The sequence below is a fragment of the Mesoplodon densirostris genome, chromosome 6 (assembly GCF_025265405.1).
Source record: "Mesoplodon densirostris isolate mMesDen1 chromosome 6, mMesDen1 primary haplotype, whole genome shotgun sequence".
Taxonomy (NCBI): domain Eukaryota; kingdom Metazoa; phylum Chordata; class Mammalia; order Artiodactyla; family Ziphiidae; genus Mesoplodon; species Mesoplodon densirostris.
In genome coordinates this window covers 24,824,368-24,848,834 of record NC_082666.1, presented here as the reverse complement: position 1 = coordinate 24,848,834, position 24,467 = coordinate 24,824,368, and the positions used below count along the sequence as shown (strand labels likewise).

Here is a 24,467-nt window from a genome sequence, read left to right as displayed (position 1 = left end):
GCCTGTTAGAATGAACAATAATCTGTGCCATTATGAGGTTCTGCTATGAGGGTCCTCTGTGTGGAGCTGCCATGCTCCTTAGGGTTCACCCTTGCTGATAGAGGCCTAGGGCCAAGTGGCACTGGTAGCTGAGGATGTGCAAAAAAGCAAAAGGCCTGCAGCTGCTCCCACTGAAAGCCTCCCTGTATGCGTGCAGCTCGTTCCCTCTCAGACTTTGTGACTCGCACAAGCCCATTCCTTGTCTTTCATGAAAAAAACACAGGACCCCTTGGAGAATGTTCCTGTAGGGACCCATCTGTGGGTAATTCTATGGGGGAGAATTATGGGCAAGGGGGAGAAACATCTTAATAGAATGGAGAGGGATGAAGCATTGCTACTCTTGCTTAGCATTGGGATGCCGCTGGAGGGGGAATGTAGGAGCTGGTAGCAACACTTCTTATGTTTTAGAAAGTACAGCATACCCTGTGGTTACCAAAACCTTCCACTTTTATCATCTTCTTGAGCCTGTTATCCACCCTGAGGGGCAGACAAGACAGAGCTGGGGTTATTTGTAGATAAGGAAACTAATATCCAGAGAGGTGAAGTGACTTGCCCAAGGTCATGTTTTGAGCAAAGGCCCACAAAAATGAAGTGACTTTCCCAGGGTTGTGAAGTAATAATCAGAACTATAACATATGGGGTTACTTGTAAAAATTTCTGCGGGTTTTAAACTATTTATTTATTTATTTACTTACTTATTTTTGGCTGCGTTGGGTCTTTGTTGCTGCGCATAGGCTTTCTCTAGTTGAGGCAAGCGGGGGCTACTCTTCGTTGCGGTGTGCAGGCTTCTCATTGTGGTGGCTTCTTTTGCTGCAGAGCACGGGCTCTAGGAGCGTGGGCTTCAGTAGTTGTGGCACGCAGGCTCAGTAGTTGTGGCTCACCGGCTTAGTTGCTCCGCGGCACGTGGGATCTTCCCGGACTAGGAAGAACCCGTGTTCCCCTGCATCGGCAGGCGGATTCTTAACCACTGCGCCACCAGGGAAGTTCCTCTGTGGGGTTTTCTTTAATAAACTTTTTGAAATCAGAAACATTTTCTAGTAAATTGAGTCCACACAGGGCTTTCAGACATCTCTTGGGAAATTTGACTAGATGACATTGAAGATTTCTTCCAGCGGTGAAATTCTATGAAATTTAGTGTTTACTGTGTCCCAGGTTCAGGTAACTCCATAAAGTACAATTACCAGTTTGCAAGTAACTTCCAAAACAAATAGCTCTCCTGCCCAGTCAAGCATCGCTGTCTGACTTACTAGAAAGTCTCATGCCCATTACTTACATATTGTATCACCTACTCATCAATCTATTCTTTCCACTCCTACTCCCTACGCTGTAGCAACTCTATTACTTGATCAATTGTTCACTTCCTCTGTCAGAGATAACTAGGATTTAGAGCTAAAGGCATAATTTCTATATAAGACTAGAAAGCAGAACTGTTGTGACTTATTGAGATCTTAATTTAATTCCCATTAAAGGGGAATTGAATTGACTGGATTAGTGAAGTTTCATTCTACTCATTCCTCCTCAGAGAGATGACTGAATCCATGTGGGTGCCATATTTGGTAGTGGGATATGGGAATGGAGTTTTCCATAGATCAGGGTAGGGGTAGGATTTTCTAGAAAGGAAAATCTGTCTTGGTTGGATGGACCAAGTTATTTAAATTCTGCCTGATAATTCTGCCCAGTCTCTTTGCATGAGCACAAAGTATTGTACACCCATCTGAACTGGGTAAAAACAGAAGTTAATAGCAGCTCTGTGGAAATAGATACCCTACTTATCTTCTGATCCAAGAGTCCAGGCTCTATCTGCTGCACCACACACTCTTCAGGGTGATAATTGCTCCTATTAGTTAGTGTTTCCTGAGAAGTGAAGCATAGTGTCCAATTTTAATAATGAAGGCTATGGCAGTAATAACATGTAACATCCTATTTTATTTTCATCAAGAAGACCAAGCGGGGCCTCCCTGGTGGCGCAGTGGTTGAGAGTCCGCCTGCCGATGCAGGGGATACGGGTTCGTGCCCCGGTCTGGGAGGATCCCATATGCCGCGGAGCGGCTGGGCCCGTGAGCCATGGCCGCTGGGCCTGCGCATCCGGAGCCTGTGCTCCGCAACGGGAGAGGCCACAACAGTGAGAGGCCCGCATACCGCAAAAAGAAAAAAAAAAAAAAAAAGAAGACCAAGCCAATCAGATAGAAGTATTATGGGTAATTCTGAGTATTGCTGGCAGTCTCTGAAGATGGCAATTCTGTCTGGGTTTGTTTTAATTTCTCTCTTGATTACCAAGAACATTCTGACACTTAAGAATAGATGTGCTTGTTGCTGACGGGGAGGGGAGGGCTCATTACAAAGAGCTGGGGCAGACCTGCACCCTCTTTTCTTCCAGTGGAACATCAGACTTTGCGACATGACTCCCACACAGGTGTCTATCACAGCTGAGCAACTCTGGCTTCCCTAAAATGAGATGAGAGTGCTAACAATAAAGGGTGACAATACAGAACATAAAGAAGCACAAAGGAAGTCTTCATCCTCACATTGAACTTGCCCAAGATAAATGCTGATAAAATCAGATCTGATCACATCCTGAGCTCCATCTGTTAAAGGTGCTCACAGCCACTTAGGAGAATGCCAGGGAAGGAAGACCTGACAATACATTTTCTGCCTGCTAAAGTAACTCCTTCTCTTCTCTCTGGCTAAAAACACAACCAAAGTGTCACTAAAACACACACACACACACACACACCACGCACAAACCCAAAATACAAGAAAGCCTAACATTTGTTGAACAGATTGTGACAGAATATCAATTAGCTAAGTGTTTGGTATGCAAACATCCCCGATGCGAACTTACCCAGAGGAGGACTTGCAGGGAGGGGGAACGGAGAGTGTCAGAGAATTAGGGAGGGAGCAAGGCAGGCTGCCACCAATGGAAAGTGCTGGAACCAAAGCTCAAGACCTAGTTGACAGGTGAGAATGGTGCAATTGGCTTTTACGTCCACCTAGTAGCAGAGTTCTAGCCAGAGTCATCTCTACCTCAACTGGTTCAGGTGACGACCATTTACTTGAACGTATAGTATAACATTCAGCACTGGCGCTGAACCATTTGGAAGGCTGCAATTCTTCAGCAGTGTTTACTTTTGGGCAGGGACTCATCTAGGTTATGCTAACTCTAAACTTCAAGCCCAGGGGATAGAATCTGCTGGAAGCAGGGAGTTGAAGTTTCCAAATTAATAAGACTAAAGCATCATGTTAGGTTCTAGTACATATTCTATGCCCCAGTAGCTAAAACTCCAAGGAGTGAATAAAGAGCAAAAACAGGAGAGGTTAGGGCTTCCCTGGTGGCGCAGTGGTTGAGAGTCTGCCTGCAGATGCAGGGGATGTGGGTGCGTGCCCCGGTCCGGGAAGATACCACATGCCGCGGAGCGGCTGGGCCCGTGAGCCATGGCCGCCGAGCCTGCGCGTCCGGAGCCTGTGCTCCGCAACGGGAGAGGCCACAACAGTGAGAGGCCCGCGTACCGCAAAAAAAAAAAAAAAAAAAGAGGAGAGGTTAGCATTCAAATAGAGACCCTGTGGAGAAGCTGATATGAATAACAGTGGGTCAGTGGCAGGCCAGGGAATGAATCGAGTCTTTTGCTCTGTCCCTTTTGAATTATAAAACAGTTCCTGCAAAGGGCAGTTTGGTTTTAGGATAATTTGGACATGATCTAGAAATTCTGTGAAATGAAAAGAATTCACTGATTAATTACATAGGCCAACCTTTCCCAAGAGGTGATATGCATTCATTCCACTTGGGGCAGTGCAGATAATTTCAGATGAAACATCTTTTACTTTAATAGTTCAGTATTTATTTTAATGTACCTTAGAAGAATTATAATTTGTTATACCACAAACCTGTGATTTCACTGGTGATATTGTTGGTTTTCCATTTACATTGGTGATATAAAATTTCCATTTTAAATACTTTTAGGAAAAATAAGTTTATTTGACGGAAAACATTAAGTAAATAATAATACAGAAGGTGTTATTACAAGAATAGGGCAAAAATCATGAAGAGAGAATGTAACAATTGGAAAGTTTGGGAAATACTTCATCAAACCAGGGGATAAGGTAGATTGACTTGTAGACAGAAGAGTTCGGAATAACAGGCAGGTAAAGGGAAAATGATAGAACTCTCAGAGGATCTGGATTCCGGTTCCAGCTGCCACTAGGCCTGTGTGACATTGGCCCCCTCTGGATCTCCTTATCTATAAAATAACTCTCATGCCTTGCTTAGCTTTATTATTTAACAGTTCTATTTCACTTACTGTTATTGAGATTATGAACAATCATAATGACAGCCAGAGCAGTAAGTTCTGCTATGTGCCAGATTCTTTCCAATAGTCATCATTCTTAATTCTCATAATAGTCATGAAAGGTAGGTGTTATAATACCCATTCCATATATGAGGGAATTGAGGGTGGAAGATCCTGGCCACACAGAACCTGATTTGAATGAACTTAGATCTGACTCTGGAGCCTGTGTTTGTTCCTCTGAGCCTGGTTGAATCATAGTAGTTAATTCCTATTCACTCTCAAAACTAAGCTCGAGGGCTTCCCTGGTGGCGCAGTGGTTGGAAGTCCGCCTGCCGATGCAGGGGACACGGGTTCGTACCCCGGTCCGGGAAGATCCCACATGCCGCGGAGCGGCTGGGCCCGTGAGCCATGGCCGCTGAGACTGCGCGTCCGGAGCTTGTGCTCCGCAATGGAAGAGGCCGCAACAGTGGGAGGCCCGCGTACCGCAAAAAAAAAACCTAAGCTCGAGATCACCTATTCTAGTAAGACTGCTTTGACCTTATCTCTTCATCTTGGTTAGATGTCCCTCCTCTGTGTTCCCTTAATTTTCTATGTATGCCATTTTTCCTATTTGCCTTTATATTCCCAGCACCCTACACACTTTGGGACACAGATTAAATAGTCAACAAATTGCAGAAAGAGGGAGAGGATGAGGGAGAGGGAAATGGGAAAGAAAGGAGGGAGAGAGGATCAAAAAAGAATATATATTGCTGCCTTATTTTATTAAATATGAAAGAAGTAGAATTGAGAGGCAGGAGAGCAAGGTGGTTAAGCATATGGCCTCCTAGATCCAAACCACCCAGCTTTGCCACTTACTAGGTGTTTGACTTAGGGCGCAGGTTCAATACCTGTGCTTCAGTTTCTTCAGCTACAAAATAGGGATATTAGTGATACCTACCTTAAAAGCTGTTGTAAAGACTAAATGAACTATCTTATTTATATAAAGTACTTAGAAGACTGCCTGGAATATGATAAGCAGGTGCTCAATGAATATTGGCTATCATTATTATTTCTGTGAAATTAATAAAAGGGGAAAAGCTTAACACTATTGTAAAGTGAAAAAAACACATAATACTATTACACACATAGAGCCTCATCATTTTTCCAATTCTACTTGTTGACCAATGCAGTCATTTCAAGGCAGTTATGAATAAAGAGGATTATAGCTAGAGGATACACAATATAATATCTTTATCTTTCTACTTCTATGACAGCAGAATTAAGCACTCCACCTCTACTCTTAGAACATTTGGAAATATTGATGTTAAAATTATCATACTGTATTATATTCTAAATTCAGATTTACTTATTGTCTATCACCCTCAGTTAGACTGAGTTCCTTGGAGGAAAGGACTCCTGTTTGATTCTTCTCTATGTCTCCAATTCTTAGTAAAGGGGCTGGCAAGAAATAAATGTTCAATAAATGTTTGCTGAATGAACATTGTAGAAAAGATGTGTACATGTGAACAATAAAATAAATATGATGTGATATTTATCATACAAGAGGCTCAGATCAAGGGACACTATAGCTCAAAAAGGAGAGATCACCTCTATGTAGGAAAAGGTAGTAGAAAAGAATGGTTAAATCTGTGAACTTTAGAGTCAGACTGCTTTGGTTTTGAGCTCTAACTACGGCACCTATGAGCTTATGTGACCTTGGGATGTAACCTAACTTCTTTAAACCTTAATTTCCTTAGCAGTGAAATGGGGATAATATTAGTTAGAAGAACTACATGAGATAATGTTTGTAACATGTCAGGTACCTATTATGTGTTTGTAGAGTAGCTAATATATCATCATCATCATCATCACCAAAGGCTTTGTGATGGGGGCACTCACCATCTGGATGAGCAGACACAAGTGAAGAGCACTGAAGAGCAAGGAGGTGTGAATAAAGGTACTGTGGGTGTTAGAAAGAATCAAAGCCAAACAGGGAGGGCAAGTGGCACTATTTAATTGGAACATTGGGTATTTTCAGGAAAGTAATGGGAGACAAGATTGGGAAGTTGGCTTTAAATGCCAGACTGACAAGTTTAGTCTTTATTCTACACATAATACTGAGACTTTACGGGATTCTAAATGGGGTAGAGACCAGTTCTGAGCCAGTTTTATGGGGAGTGTTCTGGCTGTTTGTGCAGGACAATCTGGGGAAGGTGAGGGGAGATAGAAGAAAATAAACCACTTAGGAAGCTTCTCCAATACTTCCAATGAGAAGTTGAGGTCCCCCTCTGGGATGGTGGTATGGGAAAGGAAAAGAGGGAATAAGCATGTGGGACATTGGGAACAATAAACTCAGAACTGTGTCCAACTGGATGTGAGAAGCAAAGGGAGGAGGTGGAGGCAGAGGAAAAGGCAATTCTGAACTGGATTGCCAATTAGAACTGGATGTCCAGGAACAAGGTGCCGCTCTTCTATAGTAGAATAGTTAAGAATGGCAGAAATAAGGCGTAGGAGAGACTGGTTTTAGGGGGAAGATATATTTGCTTTTTTTTTTTTTTTTTTGTGGTATGCAGGCCTCTCACTGTTGTGGCCTCTCCCGTTGTGGAGCACAGGCTCCGGACGCGCAGGCCCAGCGGCCATGGCTCACGGCATGGCCCAGCCTTTCTGCGGCATGTGGGATCTTCCCGGACTCGGGCACGAACCCGTGTCCACTGCATCTGCAGGCGGACTCTCAACCACTGCGCCACCAGGGAAGCCCTATATTTGCTTTTTGCTATGCTAAGTTTAAGGTGCAGTGGGATATTCAGGTAAAGAATGATATTCAAGAGACACTTGAAAATGTGATCTTTCAACTCAGACTGGTAATTATTTAGAAGATATCTGCATAAAGGTAATAGCTAAAGGTATACAGTTGGATTGACTGTCTAAGAGTGAGAGAGAAAAGACTCAGAGGAGTCATCCTTGGGAAGTACTTCTCATAGCTAGAGGAGTAAAAGAGAAGTGTGTGGAGGAGGGGGCGGGGAGGAAGGAGGGATGAAGAACACGTTACCATAGAAACTACAGTGAAGTCACAGAGAGAGAGAAGTGAGAAGGGACCACTGGACTTGGCCATTAGGAATCATTGCTGACTTATGAGAGAACAATACGTGGAAGAGAAAACTAGATTGTGGATGCAAAGGAAAGAAGAAGTTATGTGGGGAAAGGAAGCAGTCGACTTGAGAGTACACTGTTAGTTCCGGAAGTTCAGGAATGTGAGGACAGAGATGTGACGGGGGCTCAAGGTGGGAGCAGACTTGTTCTTCCCCAGATAAATGACCACACATCAATGTTTAGTCAGAGATGCTTATTGTCTATTCATTAAGAAATAGAAAGCAATACTGGTGGAGGAGGCCGGAGGAGGGACTTTGGAACAAACTAAATTGAAAGTCAGGTTACAGCCATCCTAAAGTCATAGACCGTGTTATCTGTATGTGTGCAGTAGCATCTGTTTCAGCAGAGACAGAACTTATTTATCATGCATCAACAGGCTGTGAGAGAGAGGGAAACCAGAAACTCCCCTTCTCCACTAAGGAAAACAAAGCATGATCAACTCTTTGAAAATAATTTAAAAGGTTTGAAAAAGTATTTTAGCAAGGAAAGAACACTAAGAAAAAAAAGTGTATGATAGCTTCCCTTTCTTCACTTTTCCACCCAAATGCACTCCAGGACAATGCCCAGGTGTATCATTAGAACACTTCCAATAATACTATCATTAGAACACTTCCAATAATACTATTAACACTGCCCGAGTTTATGGCATGTCTATCTGCACAGTGCTTTTTATTTTATAGAAAGCTCTCATGATCTCTTTTATCCTCCCAGAATCCCTGGGAGGTATTACTTTTTCTCTGTTTTATAAGGGAAGAAACTGAGAATCAGAAAGAATTGAGAGATTTTCCCCCAAATTACACAGCCAGGAAATGGTAGAGTCCCAAATCCCTTGCTCTTTTTTTTCTACACGTTTTCAAATTCCATTCACACGGTCTTCACAGCATAACACTCCATATATGGGATGACAAACCAAAGTGTAGCAAAGTGAGCGCCCTCTTTTCTATAATTCTATCAATATGGCCTAAAACTACATCAGTTTGGGGGCACTTTTATTAGGTCAAGTTTCTCACTGAATAGTATCCAGTGCTCCCTTTTCACCCCCATCATAAAGAGCCCCAGGGCAGAAGTTCTTAGGAATGTTTTTCCCTCCCTCCCACATCTGCCCAGTTCAACCAGGCCTCTGAAATGCATGAACAAGGCCTCAACACTTACTTAAACGTGCTCCAGATGGGTCAGGAGGCAGGAAAGCAATTCTCTCCTTCAATATCTAGTTTGGTCTAGTAGGAAGAAGGCCAGACTTGGAGGCTGCAGGCTCAGGTTTCATGCTCAAACTACCAGTCTAGCTCTGTGACCCTAGTAAAATCACTGTACACTCTGAGCACCAGTGCCTTGATCTGAAAAATGAGGATACTAATAGCTATTTTATAAGTTTGCCACAAAGATTCAGGGAAGCACTTGTGAAAGTGGCCCTGTGATGGGTTTGACATTCTGATACTCTGCTGTAGCTGCCTTGAAATTCTTAATAGTTTTTGAAGGAGGAGCTCTGTATTTTCATTTTGGACTGGGCCCTGCAAATTATGTTGCTGGTCCTGCCTGTATGTCCTTGGCCAAGTCACTTAACCTTTCTGGGCTCCAGTCCATAATTAGTTAAATTCTTAGGAAAGAAATTGTTAGGAAAATTCTCAATCCTCCTTCTATCTACCTAGTAGCAAAATTTGACAGGTTGATCACTCCCTCCTCCTTGAAACATTTTTTCCACTTGACTTCCAGAACACTACACTTTCCTGTTTATTCTCTGCCTCACTGGCTGCTCCTTTGCTGTTTTTTCCCTAATCTATTAGCATGTCCACTAAACTCCTGATCATCTCCTGCAAGCCTGCTCCCCCCAGTCTTCTTTGTCTGTTAATGGTATCTCCATCTTTCCAGTTGCTCAGACCAAAGCCCTTGTAATACTCTTTGATTCTTTATCACTCACTGCATATCCAGTTTGTAAGCTACTCCAAAGCCTGACCACTTCTTCATCACTCTCATCACAGTCCAAGCCTTAATCATCTGGATTCTGCAGGATCCTTCTAACTGGTCTCCCTGCTTCCACCTCCTCCCCTGTCCCCATGGTCTGTTCTTTACATAGAATAATCCTTGAAAAATATGCCAGGGACTTCCTTGGAGGTCCAGTGGTTAAGACTTCATGCTTCCACTGCAGCGGGCGCAGGTTTGATCCCTGGTTGGGGAACTAAGATCCCGCATGCCAAGCAGCGTTGCCAAAAATTAAAAAAAAAAAAGTCAGATGGCATCCATCCTCTGTTCAAAACCATCCCATGACTATCCATCTCAATCAGAGTAGACATCCCTACAAAAGGCAATAAGCTACCTCTCTGAACCCACCTCCTACCACTCCCTCACCTCAGGCCATTTGCCAGTGCCTCTCTGCCTACAGTGCCCTCCCAGATGGCAGCCTGGCAGGCCCCTCACCTCCTTCAGTCCCGAACAACTGTCACCCTGTTTAAAATAGCAACCACCATCAACTTTCCCCCCTTGTTCCTTATCCTATCATTCCATGCTCACTTTTCTTTCTTCTTTTCAAAAAATTAATTAATTAATTAATTTTTGGCTGCATTGGGTCTTCATTGCTGCGCGGTCTTTCTCTAGTTGTGGTGAGCAGGGGCTGCTCTTTGTTGTGGTGCGTGGGCTTCTCATTGCAGTAGCTTCTCTTGTTGCGGAGCACAGGCTGTAGGCACGTGGGCTTCAGTAGTTGTGGCACGTGGGCTCAGTAGTTGTGGCTCGCAGGCTCTAGAGCGCAGACTCAGTAGTTGTGGCGCACGGGCTTAGTTGCTCCGCAGCATGTGGGATCTTCCCGGACCAGGGTTCAAACCCGTGTTCCCTGCATTGGCAGGAGGATTCTTAACCACTGCGCCACCAGGGAAATCCTAACTGCTATATCTTCAGCACAGAGGTCAGTGCCAGTGAATGACAGTAGAAAGAGCTCTGGAACAGATGATGGTATTACTAAGTAACAGCAGCATCAGCCCCTCTGAGCGTATAAAGTACTTTCACAGGCCGCACACCCATGAGGCTGGCCCTGCATACAGGAGTGAGAGCATTTATGGGGACTGCTCTGGGCTAAGCCTCCTACTAGATTATACTGTGGGGATAGAAAGGTGAATCAGGAGTGGTAACCACCCTCAAAGAGTTTGTGGCCTAGAGAGAGGTACTATGTATATATGCAAATAACTCTAGAACAAGGCAGCTTTTGTTAAAAATATCTGGCCTTGAATGCCTAACATCTCACATACTGCTAACGACTCTAGACTTCACTACAGAGGGAAAGGACAATGAACTATGGCTTGTGAATTTACTGACTGGCTATTTTTGTCCCAGACAAGTTCCTGCTGTGGCCTGCTTATCACAACAGAGACACCTTGCCTAACTTCCAATCTAGTTTGCTCCAAACTCCCTCCACCTGCCCCCTCCACCCAGTATTGCTCTCTAATTACTGTTAACTTGAGACCCCACCCTCATACAGTCCCTCCACATTCTGCTCCTAGATATCAGAACATGGGGTGGAATCAACTTAGGCAGGCTGCAGCAGGGTGAAAAGGGTCTAAATATTATTTTCCTCCAATAAAGATGTGCATATCTCTATGGGCCTACAGTACCTAGAACTCAGGGACTAACATCGGTCCACCTTCGTCCACCTTTGTAGTCTGACAGCCTTGCTCAGTACATGGCACAGAGGAGGCATTCAGGAAGGTTTGCTGAATCGTTGAACTGGGTCTTACAAGCTTTAAGAATAATTGTATTTAAGAAGTAATTCTGTATCTTCTGTAAGACGTCCTAGAAGTATTCTAAAAGGTTATCTTATTTCATTATCATAAGAAATAACCTAATCAGTAAGAATTAAAACATATCAAATAAAGCGACTAATTTAAAATGCCAGTTTAAGTTATAAAACACTCCTGTTTTATAATTTTCAAAGCTACTTTAACTTGTATTGGGGTTTTTAAAACCCTGTATCTGAAAATCCAAAAATTATCATGAGATAAATTGCAAGTTACACTTTCCATTCCCTATAGGACTTCTTGGAATAGGGACTCCCTGGAGTTATCTGAATTTTTAGGTAGAGATTAACTTATGAGAAAGACTGGGGAACCGAGAAACTTAAAGCTAGAGCTTAGGATCTAGTAATTAAATGCCACATTGTTTTGGTGGTAAGCCCTTGAGTGCTTGTTATATAATTCTCAATATTTTTCAGTGTGTTTGAAAAACCTGCTTCTCTCATATGTTCACATCACACATACATTTTCATACCCAGGTAAGATGAAGCATAACAAGATGACCCATCTTAAAATCAGTAAGATGTGGCGCCACCAGTAAGTAAGAAAATTTGGGGCAGGTAAATCTTCCCCCTCCTTGGTTCTCAATTTCTCTGTGTATAAAATAGGGGGAGGGACTAGATGGTTTAGGAGGAGATGCTAATGCCTTAAGAGTCTATGGAAGTAGAGGGCATCTACTCATATTATAAAGGTTTTCTCTTTATAAAGGATTCCCTTCAGGTTTTCTCTGAGTTCTTTAGTGCATTTAAACTGTGACTTGACTTACCAAAATCTTGTCACTATATATATATATATATATTTTTTTTTTTTTTTTTTTTTTTTTTTTTTTCTGTACGCGGGCCTCTCACTGCTGTGGCCTCTCCCGTTGCGGAGCACAGGCTCCGGACACACAGGCTCCGCGGCCATGGCTCGCGGGCCCAGCCGCTCCGCGGCATGTGGGATCCTCCGGGATCGGGGCACGAACCCGTGTCCCCTGCATCGGCAGGCGGACCCCCAACCACTGCGCCACCAGGGAGGCCCTTGTCACTATATTTTTATTACTAATAACAGCAAGTAACACTTACTAAGCAGGTTGAATATGCTAGGCACCATGTATTCAATATGACAGGCACATATGAAATGCATTATTTGATTCAGTCATCCCAATAACCTCATGAGGTACATACCAATATTGTCCCATTTTGTAGGTAGGTAAACTGGCTCCAAGACTAAGTGGCCTAAGGTGACTGAATTAGGGAATGTGGCAACCCTGGAATTCAAACTCTCTTCACTTCAGTATCTGACTCCAGATACAGTGTTAACCCTGCATCTCACAGACTGTTTGCCTGTAATAGGAGGTGGTCAGTGTTCCTTTCCTTGGTGAACAATCCTGATCCTCTGTGCCTCTTTGCCTTCACAAATCGGGTGACCGATTGAAGATGGGTGATTCCTTTGGTTTCAACTTAATTTCTGTGACATAATATGCTGATATTTTCATTAAGAAATGCTTTTTTACTTTCCCTGGTTGAGTCACAGTGGATTTCACTAGTTATCTTGAGTCACTTGTGAATGATTAGGTGAGCAGAAGAGGGTTCAAATTTGCTTTGAATTCCCAATTTAGTTCTTTATGTCTATTATCTAAGTCTAACAGCAAGACTTTCCATTACTTTGCATCAGGTTAAGATGAGAAAATGCCACATGCAGGAAAACAATATAAGATTAATTTCACATCTTCATAGTTTTCACATTCATAATATTCACTTTCACAAGAACTGTGTGAGGTGGGCAAGTCAGGAATTATTCACCCACTTTGCAAATGAGGAAGGATAGTCACGAAAGGGGAAGTGACTTGTTCAAGGACATTGAGCTGGTTAGGTGCTAGACTTGGTGTTCTTCCTATACTATGCCACCTCTGTATGTAAAAAGGAACATCGGACTCAGGTACTTCTTAGCAGACCCAAATGACTGCCATACCGGTGGCTGTGACGTACCAGCCTGTGGCTGCAGGGCTGCCTGTATAACTAGCCACGATGGTGGAGGAGGACATAGCACCAGCTGGGCCCCCTGCTCACACCTGTGCAGTATGATAAAGAAAGTAGAAGTAGCCAGCAGCTGTGGTCCAACTAGATAAAACTTTTAGGCAGGAAGTCAAGTGACAAGTCAACTCGGGTATGTGTGTGTTTTTAACTGTTAGTTACTTTTGACATTTTCAAAAAGGGTTCTTGTGGAAGTCAGACCAAACAGCAGGAAGGTATTGCAGCAAGATGGATTTGGGAAAGGACCAGTCTCACTTGATGCTCCATCAGACACCTGATCCTCATCAGGAAGAGACCCATGTTCCAGGTAATGAAAGAGACCTTAAGAGGTAGTGGCTGTTGGGAAGGATTGGACTATGATTATTTTCCTCTTTTTATGGCTCTGGCAAAAAAGGGGCATAATTGGATACGTTCATATATTAGAATGAAAGAATTGGGGCTATATAACTTTCTGAGGTGCCTTCTAGCACTAAGATTCTAATAAGCCAGAGAAACACAAGGAAATAATAAATAAATTATTAATAATATATATAAATGAAAGATAACGAAAATACCCAATACCAGATAGTTGTGGTAAAACAGATACAACCATATACTTCTTTGGTAGCATAAATATAGTTAAACTTTTGGAAAGGGATCTGGCAATAAGTAGCAAGAACGATAATAGTGTTTATTCTTTTGACTCACTAATCTTAGTCTTTGGATCTATCCTAAAGCAGCATTTCTGCTGCTTTTGCAGAACCCTGGGCCTTGAGGCAGTGATTTAAAACTTTTTAATGCCATGGATCCCTTTGGCATTCTGATGAACCTCTAGACCCCTTCTTAGACTAAGAAGTCTAAACACATAAAATTAAATACATAGGATTATAAAGGAAACAATTATATTAAGATAAGTTATCAAAATAAAAAACTATGATATAATAATATATGTGCTTATTTATAGATGCATTAAATAACAAGATCTAGTGGTGGATCTAATTACCACTGTATCAAATCAAATATATCATCTCAAATAAATGATATTTTAAGGTATCTGCAATAACTGTCATGTTATATGAAGAAAATCTGTAATTTCTTTTTGTGACAAAATCACACACTGCTAAAACTACCGTGGTTTGTTACCTACATTCATAATTGAAGGAAATGGTCATTTAAATTAAAGATTGGTAAAAATAAAAGTATAATTTTCCCCCATCCAAGTTCACCATTAAGGACTTCTGTCCTAAAAACAAAAGGTGCCATGGTCCAAGGGGCATTTTCTCTTTTGGGGGTCCCGGTGCAAATTTGAAATCATTCTATAGTCTCTAAGAAGTTCTACATCAAAGACCAACATTAACTTTTCACAAACTTGGATGGCAACAGAACCTTTCTTGATATTAACTTTAATATTCCAAAGAACTTGGAGAAACATCATCCAAAGGAAAAATATACAAAAGAAAAAAAAGAAATATATTCATGTGTACATGAAATATTTATTATAATTTGATCTACAATGGCAAAAAAAAATAACTGGCAACAACCTAAATGCTCAATACGAGTGGAGTGAGTGGATAAATGAGAATACATCAACTCAATTAAGTATCATGTAACTGCTAAAGTTATAATTATGAGGACAAGATGATGGAATATATTTTTGATGTATCAGGTTAATAAATGATAAAACTGTGGTATGCCATCATTGCAACTTTGTTTAATATAGGGACTAGATGAATACAAGGAATAAAATGAAAACAGGTTATAGGGTGGCAGAACATGGCTGATTTTTTTCTTTTATGTTTGTACAATATGTACACTATTTTGAAAAAATTAATAGGTTGGTAGCACACTTATGTACAAATACTGACCTTTTCATTTAAAAAATGTTGACCGAATGTTTGCTCCCAGGCATTCTTCAGAGATACAAGAATAAATAAGATATAGTTCTTGTCCTCAAAAGGCTAGGAGGAAAAACTTACACACCCAGTAAGGGGATTCTACCATTTTTCTATAGGACTCTTTTCCTGTTAATGCCACAATTCATCATTATCTCCCATAACTTTCATTTTGATCCTACAGAAGTCATTGGAACTTGGAGTTTAAGAAACAGAGAGCAACTCAGAAAAAGAAAAGCTGAAGTGCAAGAAAAGCAAACTTCACAATGGCAATTTGGGTATGGTATTGCTGCAAGGGGAAAGGAACTGATATTTATCTAGCATATGCTACTTGTCAAGTGGTGCTGAGCACTTTTACGCACTATATTTCATCTTTCCAAAAATCCCATAAATTGGGAGCTGTTATCCTTATTTTACAAAAAAAAAAAAAAAAAAACAACCAAGTCTCTGAAGGTTAAATCTCTTGCCTAAAGTCACCCATCTAGTAAAGTGATGGGAACAGAATCTTATTTATGGTCTCTTTTAATTACAGTACCAGGCGATCAAATTATGTATATTGTAGAGAGGCCTGGTGTTCAACCACCCTAGTAATATAACCATAGAAGTATCTTTTGGGAGCGGGAGACACCATTGAGAAGACCCCCAAGCTTGTTCTCCAAGCTTTCTATTAGTGAAATTCTTCTTGAATGAGTGTAGTTAACTCTCCATGGAGTAAACCAAAGCACTGTCTGTAAATGAGTGATGGAAGAGTTTGAGAGTTCCTAAGTGTCCAAAGTCAGCTGTATGTAATCTCAGGAAGGGAGTACATGAACATGACTATAAATTAGGCCGCATCTAACTGCACCATTTAGAATATAACTGTGAAAACAGAGGTATTGCCTGCTTGGAAATAAAAGGGAGCCCAAGGAGCCAAAGTACAGCATCCATCTGAGCCAGGGTTTCTCAACGCTGGTGTTATTAATGCTGTGGGTAGGCGACTTCTTTGTGTGGGAGGCTGTCCTGTGCATTGAAGATGTTTCGCAGCACCACTAGCCTCTAGAAACCCACAGGACTCTCCCCTCCCCATTGTGACAACCAAAAATGTCTCCAGACCTTGTTAAATGTCTCCTGGGGTCAGGGGAGAGGAGGTAAAATGCTCCCAGTTGAGAACCACTGATCTAAGCACTCTTCTTCTTTAAAAATTTTTTAAGATTTAGATGTGTATTTCTTCTTTACTGTAAAAATGTTTCCTTCAATGGCAAAAATAACATAGGTATACATTTTTCACAGGGCCGGGCTCTGCTTTGTGAAAAAAAAAAACCCAAAAAACATAGGTATACATTTTTCTAGGCATCATTTTTTAAAAAAACATACAGTGCAGATGTTTTAAGTACCTATTCCCACTGTGGACTGAGTATCGTCTGTTCTGCAACAACACATGTTTCTACAACACCAGTTAGCTCACATGTGATTGGTAAATAGGAGAATGATGTCAGTATAATGTGGAAATTGTGTTAGTTCATAATTTTTCCTACTCAGAAGAAGCCAGAATAGTGGGAATAGAGTTAAAACCTTCGCAGGAAAGGAAAAAGCCTTCAGCGGAAAGGAAAAAGCCTTCAGCTTGGCTGCTGTATAGACAGGGTCCTTTTCAGCCTTCCTCCGGGGCTTCTTCCCCAGAGAAGGACATTAGTAGCCTTGCAATGATCTCCACACATAGCAGGTTGCACTTCCTCCTGTGCTCAACTTAGTGGCAGCCCTGCTGGCTCAGAGCACCCTTATTTGCATGATCTCAGCACTGAAAGCCTGCATTTACACTGTTGCTTTTGTGCATTTTTACCATCCCTGAGGCAGCCTCCAGCCATAGTAAGCTGCCTGTCTGGACTATCCAAGTTATCTCTCCCTTGTCCCAATTACTGTTTATGCTAGTGTTAAAAAGTTGCATAGGATTTGAGTCATTTGCCCCAACTTTATTTTTTCCCCATAAGCACTGTCACTTTTAGTGCATGATTTTGCAGAAAGTGAGGTTTTTCAGGAATGCATATATGTTATAGCAGAAACTTCTGTACTCAAGTCCTCTGGCAGGTGACTGTTGAAGAACACACAATTAGTTCCCCTAATTCCTTACTCACCAAGCAACCTTCTGATCATTTCTTGCCTTCCCAAGTCTTTGCATTTCTCACTGTTCATTTAAAAATTGGTCTTTAAGTTTACATATCAATCTCTTAGGGCTGGTTGATGAGCTCTGACCCTAGAAATGGAGCTGGTTTCAGTATGCCTATAGAATTGGGCTTCTGTGCTCATTGGTTTGAGGGGGGCAAGGCTGAAGAAGTCACTGGAGTAGGTGGAACCTTGGTGAGCCTCTTGGCAGCTGGCTGGCCTTGCTGTTGTGACACATATCTATACTACTGAGGGCTGTCCTCACTACAACATTCTACACAGTGAAACCCTAGTTCCAGAGAGAAGCGGTAGAGTGTAATAGTTAAGAGCCTGGCTGCTAAAGCCAGATGGCTAAGTGACTAGATTTGAAGAGTGGCTCCCTTACTTCTTAGCCATTTCACCTTGGGCAAGTTATTCAACCTCTCTGTGCTTCAGTTTTTCATCTACAAAATGGAGATAATAATAGTATCTACCACATAAGTTGATGTGAAGACTATATGAGATAACAGAATAAGTAAATTACTTAAAACAGTGCCTGGCATATAGGAAGCGCCATATATATGTATATGTATATTTCTGATATTTATATAAGAGTACTAGTTTCTATCTGGATGATTCATTCATATACGTTATTACATGCAATTCTTAGAACAACCACATGAGGTTGGGCAGATACTATTTACTCCATTTTACCTGTGAAGAAATCAAGGCATAGAGAGTTTAAGTGACTTGCCCATGATCACATAGCTGATAAGTGACTGAGTACAGATTAAATTTTAGGCCACACAGATATATTTGTATCTTTTGAGAAACTACCAGGAAGAATATGGAACATTACTCAGATTTCCCTCATATAGAGATCTACATAGCAAATTATTTAGGATTTAATTTCTAGGATAATAATGTTGCCTGAAGAATTCACATACATCATCTTTTTAAAATCTGACAATAAGGACTTTATAATTTATCTTGTTACCTTGGTTACTTGGAATTAAACTTCCAAATGCTGAGGTACCATATCATTTTTACCTTCTATATTATTTTTAATATTTATTTTAAACTGTACTATTACAATATGTACCTTTTTTATATTGACTTCAAACTGGTTTTGATGAGACAACCTTTAAAAAAATTTAATTATGGAAATTTTCAAACACACAAAAGCAGAATAGGGTATACATGTTTTAAGTGTACAAGGAACTACAAGCATTGCATAGGTGTAAAAAACACGGGTTTTATCTCCAAAGACTGTCTTGTTTACTAAAAGAAATAGGGTTTCTCCAGAAATAACTACAGGATGAGGCAGCCTATGTTCTTTACCTTAAGCATAATCCTCATAATAAATCCTATAGGAGTGGTAAGCAGGAGAGCATTTCAGCCCTGTGGTCTGTTGGAGAAGGCTCCACGGGGCAGGTAGCATGAAACAGAATTTCAATAGGTTTAGAAAAATGATGAAATGTTATTTATAGTATCTTTTTCTTCCCCCAAGTCCATCTATATTAGCCGTCTGTATTTGGTTATATTTGCAGTACCTAACAATTTGTCATTGGTTGCAATACCCATGCATATCCTTTCATCTTCTAGATCTTTATCTGTTGGTTCAGAGTAGGTATAATATGACCACTCATGCCTTTCCACCAAGCTGCTTTACCTCAGGGAAGTGTTTTTGCAGCTTTGGAGCTTTGGACTCAGCTTTGGCCACTTAGCCTGCTTTACACAAGGCACTGTATTAGATAAGCAAGACATATACATCATTCACCTGCAGGCTGCACAGATGAGGAGCAGGCCTGCATTGCAGATCTAGGAACACAATCATATCAGTTTACCCAGGGTATAGAGAAATGAATTCACATAGACTAAACCCAAAGAGACTAGTATATAAACAAGAATGCCAGTCTATTAATGTATAACATCAACAATACATTTTCCATAACCAAGCTTTAAATGTATGCTCTCAAATGCATGCAAACACACACACACACACACACACACACACACACACACACACATGCTACACTCACCAAGAAGGTTCCTGTTGAGGAAGGCATCAAAGGCAAAAAGTCCTGAGGGTCATTTCCTCTCCCGACAATTGAGAGCATCTAGAACTGCTTCTTCATTTTACAAACAAGGAGACTGAGGCCCAGAGAGAGATTAAGTGACTTGTTCAAGGTCGTGCAACAAGGCAGTGGGAGTCCTGAGACTGTTATTACCAAATGTTTATTTGAATTCTGGACCCCTGTTGCTGACACTAATTCTGATTTCTCTATAGAGAGAAAAAACGCAAGCGGCAGAGAACAGGAAAAAGAAGTGAAAGAGGCAGAAAGAGACAACAAAATAGAGAAATGAAGGTGGAGCCTCTGTCACAATTAGAAAAGGAAATGATGGAGAAAGCACCAACACCTACAGAGAAAGAAACTGAACCACCCAGGAGTGTGACCGAAGCTCTCCTTCCGGTAGCCTCCACGCAAAGAGTTGTGCCCAAGAAACATTTTTCTGAAATAGGTCAAGAAAGCATTATCTATCAGGAAAATTCTTCTGAATACCAAGAAACAGCAGTACAAAACCACCCTTCTGAAATACTCCAAGATATGGCTGAATCTGAAGACCTCTCTCCTAAAATGTGCCAAGCAATAGCTGTATTTCAAGACCATCTTTCCAAAATGCACCATGATATGGCTCAACCTGAAGACCTCTCTCTTAAAATGTGCCAAGAAACCGCTGCAGCCAAAGCCCTTTCTTCTAAAACATCTGAAGATATAGCTGACCTGGAAGGATGCCCTCTTAAAGCATACCCCAAACCAGATGTGCCTAAAGGCTACACTCTTGAAACATACCAAAAAAGAGCTGAACCTGAGGAACACAATTCTGAACTAGGTCAAGGAATAGCTGAGACTGAAAATTTTGTTCCTAAAGCACAAGAAATAGCTGTGCCTAAGGAGCTTTCTATAAAAACATACCAAGAAACAGTTGAACCTGAACACTTTTCTCATAAAACATATAAAGAAATTGCTGTGTCTAAAGCCCCCTCTCATATAACAATCCAAGAAACACCTGGGTCTGAAAAATATTCACCTGAAGTATACCAAGAAACACCTGGGTCTGAAGAATATTCACCTGAAATATACCAAGAAACAGCTGGGCCTGAAGACTATGCACCTGAAATATACCAAGAAACACCTGGGCCTGAAGACCTCTCTACTAAGACATATAAAGATAAGGATGTGCCTGAAGAATGCTTTCCAGGACTGTACCAAGAAAGAGGTGGGCCCCAAGACCAGGATCCTAAAGCACACCAGGAAGATGCTAAGGATGTTTATATTTTTCCTTGAGGTAGGTTTTTTTTAATTGGGGTCAAGCTAGTGATATGCCACTTATTTGTGTTCCCTGCTCATAATCAGAGTACCAGATAGGTTTATCTCCCTTGCAGCGGTGATTTATTGCTTTCTTTGACAATCCTGGGTTATCCCACTTATCTCAGTGGGTATCATCAATGTCTTTGGCTAGTTTCAAGTGGAAAATGTTTTTCATTCAACCAATATCTGTTGGTATATTACCATATAATTAAAAGAAAATCATTGAAACTATAAGTGTGTATAGTGGGTACTTGTACATACTATCCATTTTGGGAAGCTTTAGCCAGTGTAGAAGAATGAACCACACATAGAGTGAGTTATGTGCAAAATATTTTAAGGGACAATTACATTTAGATTAACAAGAAAACTTGGTGAATAAAGTTTTCTCTAGAAAATTAAAATTTCCTGGCAAACTAAAGGTAAGTAAATTCATGGTAGAAGCTACCGAGGGAGATACAAAGACATAAAATATGATCCTGGTAATAGGGAACTCATTCTTGTAGGGCTTACCAGGCTTACCCCAAACCCTTTCTATTTAAATATTTGCTCCTGAAAAGCTTTCTCCTCTGCATAGCGTTTAAGAAATAATGTGACCTTTCTTCAGTTTGACTTGTCTCGGGGACATAACTGAGAGCCTTGATTCTCTTTGTGCAATACTGTACACAGTATAAGAAATGGGCTGTCTAGCAGACCATAGCTATCCCCAGGGAATTGTGTTCTAAAGAAATCCCTTGGTAGCTTATTTTCTCTTTCTCCTAAAATATGAGTGCAACAAAAACCTGGGGTTATTGTATTCCAAGTAATACAGGTTTTGAGGAAATACCTTTTAAAAAATTACAGTAAAAGCAGACATATGAAGCACTCCTTGTACTGACAGGAGTCCCCTGATGGAGAAGCAGCTCTAATAAACACAGTGCCCAATTCTAAGAGTTTCATTTTAAACCCAGCAAGGTTAAGATGGGCAATTAATTAATGCTTATTTTGTTTTGGGCTTTGTCTTACCAAACAAGTGGAAATACCTTCCTTTTTGCTGATTATAAAATTGTCATAATAATAAATTATAAATGTTTATTATAATAAATTAAAGCAATATATAAGTGACTGTAGAGTAAAAGTCCCCTATAATACCATCTCCTATCTCTGATCCCCAAGGTTAAGTTTTTGTTTTGTTTTAACAAATGAGATGGTATCAATACAATACATTCCATTTTATAACCTGCTTTTTTTCACATACAATATATATTGTGGCCATCTTAATGACATCTTTTGTAACAATTGTACAGTATTATACGTACAATAATTTATTCAACCAATCCCTATAATGATGAACACTTAGATTACTGCCAAGTTTTACTATTACAGCAATGTTCAATGAACATCATTGGAAGTAACATTTATTTAAATAACATTTATTTGGCACTTTCTATCTGCCAGACACTGTATTAAACATTTCATGTGAATCACTTTATTCAGTGTTAAAAACCCTAGTGGATGAATAATATTATCCTTATTTTATAGATAAGGAAACTAAGGCACTGGAAGCTTAAGTTGGTCTGATTACTTCCTTTGGACAAATCCCTAGAAGTTGAATTCCTGGGCCAAAGGGTACCAGCATTTAAAGTCTGGATATATTCTGTCAGACTAGCCTCCAAAAATGTTGTAGCAATACACAGAAACCAAGAATTTATGTAAGTGCCTGTTGCCCATGCCCTTGACAACACTGCACATGATTGTTTTAAAAATCTATGCCTATTATGCTAGGTTAAAAAAAAAACTAATTGTTTTAATTCCCACTTTTTTATGACTAATGCTGCTAGGCATATTTTTATGATTATTATGAATTCAGTTTTTTTCTTTTGAGAATTGCCTGTTTGAATCCTTGTTCCATTTTATATTTGGGATATCTACCTTTTTGATTGATTTTAAAAATCTCTCTAAATAATAGTTATTAAATCTTTACCTACATATAAGTTGTAAATATTTTTCTAGTTGTTGTTTGTGGTTTAACTTTGTTTATAGTAGTTTGGCATTCTATATGACAAAATTTTAATGTTAATTTTTAGTTATTCAAACCTGTCACGATTTTAATTCTTAATGATTCAAACCTGTCAGTCTTTTCCCTTATGGCTTGTGGTCTGCTTAGAAAGGCCTTTATAACCTTAAGATTAAAGGAATATTCTATTGTTTCTACAACATTTACTGTATCTTAATATTTAAATCTTTAATTCATCTGAGATTTGTTTTTGTGCAAAGTGTTAGGTAGAGTTTTTTTTTCTCCAAGTGGATAGCCAATCATCCCAATACCATTTATTAAATGTATTTTCGTATTTTATTTTATTTTACAGAAATGAAGGAAAAACCCAAAGCAGAAGAACCAGAGATACCAGCAATTCCGAACGTTCCTCAAGAGATTCACCCAGAAAATGAAATTTATAGTTGTTTTGCTTTAACAATGTGCAACCATCATAGTTGTCCAACAAAATTCACATCTTAGTACATTATATGTGTGATTTTTCTCAAAATATGGTAGAAATCTCTACAATATTCATTAATATTTTAACAGTGGTTTTTCCCCCATATATAGACCACATCTGAAAGAGAGAACTAATGTGATTTTTCAGGCTCTACCACATAGACAACATCCTGCTAGTGTGTGTGTGTCTGTGTGCACACCCACGCGTGCGCACGCGTGTGTATGTGTAGGTATATTAGGGAGAGGATAGTGGTGGGAACAGACTTAAGAATTAGTCCTGCCCTTAAGAATTAGTCAAATAATAAGTCAAATAAGAATTAGTCAAATAGACTTAAGAATTAGTCCTGCCCTTAAGAATTAGTCAAATAAATGTTTGTTTTCAGGGGAAAATTACTGAGCCCTCTCTTTTCCCATTTTTAAGTCTGAACAATTAAAATTTGAGGAAATATATAGTTTTCTTATAAACTTTGTTCAATTACTAATGTAACAATAACATCAAAATCTTATTCAGCCTTCAGATGGCTTTTAACAATTTAACAATTTTAATAATTCTTATTCTGGGACTCCTTCAAAGATATTTTGGAGTGATGAATGTAGTTGTGTATTTGAATTTTGATTTTCTATTTTTACTTTTTATACATTGCAATTGTGCAAAATGTACATTAAATCATTATCACATGTTTGTGTGGACAGCATCATGGTAAGCACTGTGAGGGTTAGAAGACCTAATAACACATAGTCCTTGCCCACTAGGAGTTTAATCTAGTCTCGTGGGGGAATAAAACAGAAAACAAATAATTACAAAAGAAAATAGTAATGCTAGTGCCATTTGAATTAGAAGATACAACAGAGGGAATGCTCACTTTTTTGCTGGAGTGACCCGAAAAAATTACACATGAGTGGAGCCTTGAAAGATGGAGAGGATTTGTAATATAGGTGAGGATAGCAGCATTATTGTATGTGACACAGAGAAGGGTGAATTAAAGACATGTTCAAGAGAACTGCATGCAATCTACAGTTAATGCAGGGTCCGTGTGGAATAGCAGGCTAGCAGGCTGAAAATTATTGTATTATTGGAGTGAATGGAATTTTGCTTGCCTAACTAAGAAGTATATTATTTACTTAGGTAATGGGGAACTAAGTAAGACTTTTGAACAAAGAGATGGCAGTTTTCGTATTTCAGGAATATTTATCTGGTGATAATGGTCAGGATTAACTGAAAATGACGAGAGACTGGGGGCAGGAGTAGAAACTATTCTGGGCAGGAAGATGTCTGAAAATCTTCCCCAGTAAGATGTTATGGAAAAACCAGAACGAACTTTTTGGCCAATCCAATATTTTTGAGGGGAAGAGGTTTGTTTTCAGTTTTCCTTCTGTTATTACAGAGGACTCAAA

General features: G+C 40.1%; 1 protein-coding gene across 8 annotated transcripts in view; it reads left to right on the top strand.

Moving 5' to 3' along the window:
* Window positions 1-23,508, top strand: part of HEMGN (hemogen) — a 44,498-nt gene extending 20,990 nt beyond the window's left edge. For 7 of the 8 annotated variants that reach the window (XM_060100995.1, XM_060101000.1, XM_060100999.1 and 4 more), the window contains 4 exons: window positions 13,421-13,546; window positions 15,295-15,388; window positions 19,516-20,576; window positions 22,945-23,508. In XM_060100995.1, coding sequence (XP_059956978.1) covers window positions 13,421-13,546; window positions 15,295-15,388; window positions 19,516-20,575 — 1,280 coding nt within the window. In that variant the 3' untranslated portion in view covers window position 20,576; window positions 22,945-23,508. Of the gene's footprint in view, window positions 1-11,703; window positions 11,762-13,420; window positions 13,547-15,294; window positions 15,389-19,515; window positions 20,577-22,944 lie in introns of those variants that run through there. The other variant, XM_060101002.1, reaches the window with a different exon arrangement.
* Window positions 23,509-24,467: the final 959 nt, after the last annotated feature.